This window comes from Culex quinquefasciatus, chromosome 2 (assembly GCF_015732765.1).
Source record: "Culex quinquefasciatus strain JHB chromosome 2, VPISU_Cqui_1.0_pri_paternal, whole genome shotgun sequence".
Lineage (NCBI taxonomy): Eukaryota > Metazoa > Arthropoda > Insecta > Diptera > Culicidae > Culex > Culex quinquefasciatus.
Window position 1 is genome coordinate 52,122,977 of NC_051862.1, and position 8,425 is coordinate 52,131,401.

Consider the following 8,425-nt stretch of genomic DNA (forward strand, 5'->3'; position numbering starts at 1 on the left):
CGTTCAGTTCTCACGTCCGGCAGAAGACCCCTGACCACGCGACCGAACATCAACTCCGCCGGTGGTACCTTCGTCACATGGTGCGGCCACGTGTTATACGCAGCTACGTACTCCGCCAGCGCTTCCTTCCAACTCTTCTTCCCTAGCTTCGCAATCGCCGAGATCTTATTTATTCCCTGCATACTTCGTTCCACCAACCCATTTTCGGTTGGGTTCAGCGGTGTGCTGTGGATCAACTTGACTCCCCACGCACTCTGAAGCCAAGCTTTTAGCTCAGTGCTGTTAAAAGGTGGTCCATTGTCAGCCTTGAGTGTTCTTGGGATGTAGTACGTGTAGAACACTTTCTTGAGTGCACTTTTAACGGCTTCTGTGTCTGTCTTCTCCATTGGCAACGCTACCAAGAACCGCGAATAGTTGTCCGTTAGAACGAGAGCTTTCCAACAGTTAATATCCGACGCCGATGAAAAATCCATCGATACATAATCCCAAGGGTTCTCCGGTAGCTCAGTCAGCGCAATTGGAAGCGTGTTGTTTGACTTAGTAACTAATTGACACTCAGGACAACCGCGCACAAATTCTTCCACCTCACGGTCCATTCTCGGCCACCACAGTCCTTGCCTTAAAAGTTCTTCATTGTTGACATTCCAGGATGGCCCAGGTGAGCCACACGTATTGCACGGCACCTCAAAACAGCTGGTAGCACGATCTTCTCCTGCTTCATCAATAATCCATCTTGCATGTACAACTCACGCTGAAAGGCCTGATATTTCACGATCGTATCTGGCCACCTTTCTTCCTTCTCCAACCACTCGATCACCGTCTGAAGCTCGCTGTCCTCAATGAATCTTTCCTTAACCTCCGAAGTCGTCATCGCAAGTAGATGCTCATTGATCACCGCCGGATCTGCCGTAACCGAGCATAGCTCCTGTGGTTCCTTGCCAACACCAAACTGCGGATCGTCACGTTTGGTGCTGATCCGGGATGCAGCGTCCGCAATATTGTCCAAGCCAGACACGTGCTCGAATTCATAACGATAATGATCCATACGCAGCAACCAACCTTCGGCTCTTGACAAAATCCGTTTCCCCACATCCTTGCACGGAGAAAAAAGAGTTCCCAAAATCGTGAACAAGCGTTCATGAAAATGGGAACCACGAACAAAGTGTTCAAATTTCATGGTACGTTTTTCAAAATCGTACCATGGGATTTGAACACTTTGTTCGAGGTTCCCATTTTCATGAACGCTTGTTCACGATTTTGGGAACTCTTTTTTCTCCGTGTGCTCTTTCCTTTCGTCATAAACATCAAAGCTTCACTATCACACCTCAGTGTAAACGACCTACCAAGGAGGTAGTAGGCAAATCTTTCCATTGCCCAGATTATCGCTAGTGCTTCACGGTGCAGCTGCGGATAGCGACACTCAGCTACTGTGAGGCTTTTCGATGCACATGCAATAATCCGCCTCTCTCCTCCAACCTTCGCTTCTTGAGCCAGAACTCCAGCGATTCCCCACGGTGATGCATCCGTGTACAATATAGTGTTGTCGTCCTCGTCGAAGAACCCCCTCTTCACCAGATCGTCTTCCGCCGCAACCTTCAAGGACTCAAACGCGGCTTGGCGCTCCTCGCTCCACTCAAATTTCGTTTCTGCGGCCAGCAGCTCCCGGAGTGGCTTCGTCTTGTGTGCAAAATTTGGGATAAACGGACTAATAAAAGTCATCATTCCCAAAAAACTTCGCACCTCTGCGGAGTTCTGCGGCTGGTGGAACTGCTTGATATCGGAAATCTTCTTACAGGCGGGCATAATTCCGCTTCCGTCAATGGTGAAGCCCAAGAAATCAACCGATCTCTGATCGTAAACAGACTTTTCCTCGTTTATGGTTAGATTGTTTTCCTGCAACGTTTTCCTGACCATATCAACGTACTCCCGCAACTCTTCGAGCGTCCTCCCATATACTAAAATGTCGTCAAGGTAAACGACGATATTCTTGCACTTGACCATCAGTTTCTCCATCGACCGCTGAAAAAGCTCCGGGGCATTCGCTAGCCCGAAAGGTAATCTCGTAAAGCGCATAAGGCCGTTCGCGGTCATGAATGTCGTGAAATGACGTACACTCTCGTCCAGCTCGATGTGGAAATAGGCATCTCTAAGATCCAGTTTGGTGAAGAACAGTGTTCCGTTAGGAATCTCCGCCCAGATCTTATCCAGTGATGGCATAGGGTAGGGCTCCCTCACGATCGCTTTGTTCACAGCTCTGTAGTCCACAACTATCCGGAAATCGTTCGTACCCTTTGGCACCAAGACCAGCGGAGACACATGCGTGATAATATCGTTCTCTTTATCCGCTCGTTCAATTATACCGCTGTTCTCCATCGTTCGTAGTCTCTCATTGGTGGCGTTCTCGAATGCTTTTGGGATGTTATACCGAATAATCTGTCGCGGTGTAACGGTGTCGTCCACCTTAAATTTCACCGGGGCCAACTTAACTTTTGGGAATTCCGAGCTTTCAGCCTGTACGCTACATACAGCATCACCACCCAACGGATCCAGAACTGCGTTGCTTGTTGGTCCCAATCGGATCAGCCCTAGTTTTTGCGACGTCTCAAAACCCAGCAGGGACAACTCGGTGCCTCTGACTACGAAGAATTTAGCCAATTGCAGTGGTCGACTGTTCCCCCTAACGCCAACATAAGCTCTGAACGAACATTCAACTTCGAGTGGACTCTGTTTGGCGTAAGATTTCAATACTTCTTGAGGAACCAACTCAACATCGTGCATGACTGATTTGCAGCATGCTTTGAGGGATTCCCAGACGCCAACCGTGACCGTATTCACCGTTGCACCAGAATCGACTAGGAACTGCACACACTCCGTACCGATTATACAGTTCACCAACCGCGGATCAATCGCCGCGTGCGGGGTATCGTACTCTTGATTCCGAGCGAGCAACTGATTAATCCTTCCAGCTTCTTCTTTGACGGATTCCGGTCGGTAACGTCGGTCGCGCGAACCCCCCTCCATGGCTTTGGGATTCTTGCAACACTCGGCAAAGTGACCCCAGACGCCACAGTTCCAGCACTTCACGCGGAAAGCTGCGCACTGTCCTGGCCCATGCACCCGACCGCACTTTGTGCAGTTAGCCACGGACATCTTCTCCCACGCATCCCGCTTCAGAGGCCAGTCGCGATACCTTTTCTGTGGCACCGCGAAGCCCTTGGTTGATCCGCCCGAAAAATAACGACCGCGTTCCGCCTTCGGCTTGAATTGACGCACCACGTTCACTGCTTTGAACCCCTCTTCTTCGTGGCGTTGGCCTCCGCTTGCGCCAGCTCTCTCGTCCAGCTGCTTAGCGGCATCTGCCGCTTCCCGCCTGATGTCATCCAGATGCTTGCCGTGATTAATGATCTTTTGCAGATCGCGCCCCAGCATGTCCGATGCCTCGTACAGCTTGCCAGCGATGTCCGGGATGGAGCGTCTCGTCAGAGCCTGCAAAAACTCCTCTTCCCTCTGTTTCAGCTCGAAATCACAATACTTCGCCTGCGCCTCTAGGCGCAGGACCCAGTCGTCGAACGGTTCGCCCTCGCTCATTTTCATCTCACGAAACTTTAGCCTCTCCTTTGCCGAATCACAGATTTGGTTGAAGTACCTGTGAGATTGATCAACACGATTCAATTCGTCTCTACTTACTTTGGAACCACCCACATTTTTCATTATTTTTACCTGTTGAGCGCCTCTACCGTGTCCGAATAAACATCAATTGACTCCGAATCAACCAGTTTCTCCTGCATTTCTATAATGTTGAGCAGGAAATCGCCCGCGAAGATCTTCAAACCAGTCAGTTTTGTGGACGGTCCCACCGGTGCCTTGCAGGAAACAATGCGGTTAAACTGATCTCGGAACCGGATCCACTCTGACTTCCGGTTGTTTGGCATCAGCGTACCATCGAACGGCGTCAACGGCCACGTGCCAGACAGCCATTCTGCCTCTCGGGATTTTCCGGACCCCTGTGTCACCTCTTGCGCCTCGACGTACCTAACCTCCAAAAACGATTCGTCAGACGGCGTTACGTCAGAGATCTCCCACGTGCCACTCATGACCTAAAAATTTTGACAAGAAGAGCGGTTCTACTAACACGGCACCCGAAAACTAAAGAAAACAATTGGAATCTAACGGATTTTCATACCTTGAAATCCAAAATTCACTTCCACTTTTTTTTTAAAGCAAAGAAAAACGCGACTCGCCGCGGAGGAATCACTCTGTACCACCGTTTTCAGCGACGAGTAACAAAAGAATACACTTTCCTTTGTGCTGTCTTCCAAACCGAAACGTTCAAAATACCGCCTTCTCACTCACACTTTCAGAACTCGCACAGCCTAGTCTATTTTCATCTCCTTCCAACAGAGAGAATGCGACCACCTCAGTAGGCTCTGCTCAAGCAAAAATAAAGTCGATGAAAAAGCTCTCTCTTCTCCGTGACAGTTACAACGGCTGACTCGACTAAAGTTCACCCAACAGTGCGACCAGTTATTTTAATTGTTGACTTTTTTTTCGTTTCTTTTTTTTCATCATCAATTTTTTTGCAAGGTAAGTTCTAATAGTAAACAACGGCATCTTATTTCGATCTGGCAATGGACTTAATCCTGCTCAGTTACAATAGCTAACTGGCAATGGGCTCTACCCTGCTCAGTCGGGAACAACTGCTGGCATAGGTCTAAAACTGCTCAGCAAACCATTTAACCGGCCAGGCATCCTCTATCCAGCTCGGTAATTACCATATCCTGCTGGTTTTGGTCTTCTCCAACTCAGCATACACATCTCGATACACACTGATGCTGGCAATGGACGTTATCCTGCTCAGCGGCTAAATATCTGTGTGTTCGTTTGGCCATGGACTGTCCCGACTCAACTAAACTTTGCTCTAATATCGATTAAATTCACAGGTTTTATATGGCCTGGGGCTTACCCGACTCAACTGACCGCTTTTTTTTCTTATTCTGTGGTTAATTCAATTCTCCTTAATTGTTTGGCCAAGGGCTTTCCCGACTCAAACCATACTCATTTTTAAAACTTATTTTTCTGTTTTCCTGGCAACACTTCTGAAAGCTCCTTAACTCTGGGGTTTGTTGGCTCCCGCGATTATCATCATTGTTCTTCTTACTTACTTTTTTTTCGACTCAAACCACACAATATTCTATCACCAATTACTATACTTAAAACCGTAAAAACTGCCATTTAACACATAATTCACATTTAACATGGCAGGATCGCCAATGTGACATCTTGGACTATGTAAATAACTACACAATTATATATTTATTCTCATACCAAACGGGAGCCAACAACTCCATCTTTATTGCCACAACTCAGTTCGATCCAACTCCACTCTCAACCGGAATCCCACAATTCAGCTCGATCAAACTACACTCTCAACTGGAATGCCACAGTTTCTAAACCAAAAACTGAAGTTTTCATCGAATAACTGGAGCATTTTTTTGACAAATCTTATTTTTTTGTGTTTGTTAATCGAGTACTTTTTTTGCTAACCGATGCTAAACATGAAACTAAGATCACTTGAAAGATTGGATTATAATCTAACATTGCTGAAATTTCCAGCCTGCGATTTTTTGCGTTTTCGGAGATATGCCATTTTGAACATTTACGTTTTATCAAAATTTGCTGCAATCTACATATGCGCCCGTTTATTTCACTTGCTTTGCTACCTACTTCGTGGGCATCGTCGCTTCAAAAATCAATACCTGGTTTCAAGAAGTTCGAAATGACTTTATTGGAATTTTCTGTTGCCTACATTGAGTACCTTAGTTAAAATAAGGTATTCGTACCGAAGTTTCTCAAGCGAAACTGGAGAATCTCAGTTTGATACCGGAAAAAGTATTCAGCAAAATGTTGACTTAGCATGATGAATTTCTGCGATCAATCCATGAAACTGATTCACATTTAAGTTCTATGTTGGTTAGTATAAAACATCATAAAAAATACCTTTGACATATCCTGAAGCTGTCACAAACTCTTTTTTTATCGTTTTACTTCATAGTTAATATTTTGAATAAAATTAATTTTTCTGTTAGGGTAGGGGGTCTCAAGTTATATGGCATGGACTCACAAAAGAAACACACAGCAGTAAATAATAAATATTTGACTTAAAATGAATTTATTACGCTTAACAAAATTTTGTTGGAGGGGAGGAGAGGGGGGGGGGGTGAAAGAAACAGGAGGGAGGGGTTGTGTCCTTAAAGTGGGGATGTATTAGCTTATCCATAATTTAATAATATAAACTTGCAATACAATATATACTAGGATGTAACAAAAATGACTTTTTGGTGGGCATTCAGGGGTTTGTTCCGGTGGGCATACTGAGCCTAAATCCCAAATATGAGCTTGATTGGACGTAGCAGGAGCTGGCGCTCCGCCCTTCAATTTTAAATGGGATTTAACCCGTAAAAAAAGATTTTTTCAAAAATGTCACTTTTTGAGGCATTTTGGCCACCAATGCGTTTACCAAAAACATCACTGGCGTGTAGGCATTTTTTCGAAAAATCGGCCCCGGCAAAAAAGATATGCGTCGCACCTCGCGACGCCCGAGACGCCATTTGATTTTGCTGGGACCGATTTTTCAAAAAAAAATGCCAAACTTTGAAGGTCTGTACCGAGCTCCAGGATGCTCCAAACTTCAATGTTAAATATACCAAAAGATGCGCAAGGATCTGGCCTACACGCCAGTGATGTTTTTGGTAAACGCATTGGTGGCCAAAATGCCTCAAAAAGTGACATTTTTGAAAAAATCTTTTTTTACGGGTTAAATCCCATTTAAAATTGAAGGGCGGAGCGCCAGCTCCTGCTACGTCCAATCAAGCTCATATTTGGGATTTAGGCTCAGTATGCCCACCGGAACAAACCCCTGAATGCCCACCAAAAAGTAATTTTTGTTACACTCTAATATATACGCAATTCTGTTGCACTTGCAAATGTATGAAAAGACTATTTATTATAAACAATCAACTATTGAAAAACATGAAAAGTCATAAAAATCGACGTATATCATTTCAATACCATACAATTACCCAAATTTGTATGAAAAAACATTTAAAAAGCAAAAAAATAATTTGGCCGCCTGTTTGTATGGAGATGGCCCATAGTGCGTTCCCAGCCCAGTTACCGAACAACTACTGTATTTTAATTTGCATTTCTAGAGTTTTTTTTTTTTTTTTTTGAATAGGTCCTATAAACATATGAAAGACAATACCTTATAGGACCTTTTCAAAAAAAACTCTGGATTTATTTTGTTTAGTTTATGTTTGTTTTTGTTAGTATTCGGCCTATTCTACCACATACCATACATCTACATTTCGCCTATCTAATTTTTTCATGTTTTTTCAATGACTTTCTCAATTATTGGCATGTTTTCACATTTTTTGCTATAAAATGGCACCATTATCATTTAAATTTAAAACAATGCTTAGAGGCATAGTCTGGGGCACTAGAAAAATTACAGCATACTTCTTTTTACTTAAAACATATGAAATGTTAGTCAAGTTAAAACAATACAGCCAAAATTGTCCCTTAAATAAATGACATTTTTTTAAACATTGGCAAAGTCACATAACACAAGTCAAACTTCCAACCCATAAATTTTCTAAAATTTTAAGAGTTCTTCTTTCAAATGCTTTTCAACGACCAAAAGTTTGTTGAAAAATTGATTTGTGGCGATTTTTTACATGTTTTTTATGAAATGTCTGTAAAAAAGTCTGTGTATGTCTGTATATTTATCTAAAATTCAAATATATCAATTTACAGTCATACACTAAAAAAAATGAGTTCGCGTAAACGTGAACAGAGTTCATGCTAACGGGAACCAGGAAGAAAACTGTTCACTTTCATGGTGCAATGCACTATAAAAGTTGAACAGTTTTCTTCCTGGTTCCCAGTGGCATGAACTCTGTTCACGTTTACGCGAACTCATTTTTTTGAGTGTAGAATTCCATCAGAAATTGCGTTTCAACCATTTGAAGGCAAAGGAAATAGGTTTCGGTTGATAGTTTTGAAAAATATTAATGTAATGACGTTTTTTTAAAGACTGTGCACCTCAAAAAATGTCTGACACAAGCTCAAATATCTGTGAAACACAGACAAATCGGTGCAACTGGCATCTTCACTGAGCAAAACTCCCACAGCGCATCGTAGTGTTTCGCACATGATCTGACCCTACTGTACAGAGCACTCAAATATCAATCGCAAAACACTTGAAACTGTGGTGATTGGCCATGAAATAATTTCAATAGCCAAACACTTGAATTTTAAATGGTGTTGAAAAATAATAGTAGAGCAGTTCTCTACGGAATCGGTCTTTTTTCTTTAATTTTAATTTTTGTATTTTTTTATCCGGCTGAAACTTTTTTGGTGCATTCGA

The 8,425-nt window shown here is 43.4% G+C and overlaps 1 protein-coding gene across 1 annotated transcript; it reads right to left on the reverse strand.

Moving 5' to 3' along the window:
- Positions 1 to 619: 619 nt before the first annotated feature.
- LOC119766002 lies at positions 620 to 4,309 on the reverse strand. Its single transcript, XM_038250318.1, has 4 exons — positions 4,184 to 4,309; positions 3,721 to 4,097; positions 1,477 to 3,646; positions 620 to 1,093 (listed from the first exon to the last, which is right to left on the reverse strand). Exons 2-4 carry the CDS (start codon positions 4,092 to 4,094, stop codon positions 620 to 622), a joined length of 3,018 nt encoding a protein of 1,005 aa, XP_038106246.1. The 5' UTR covers positions 4,095 to 4,097; positions 4,184 to 4,309.
- Between the last annotated feature and the right edge of the window lie 4,116 nt (positions 4,310 to 8,425).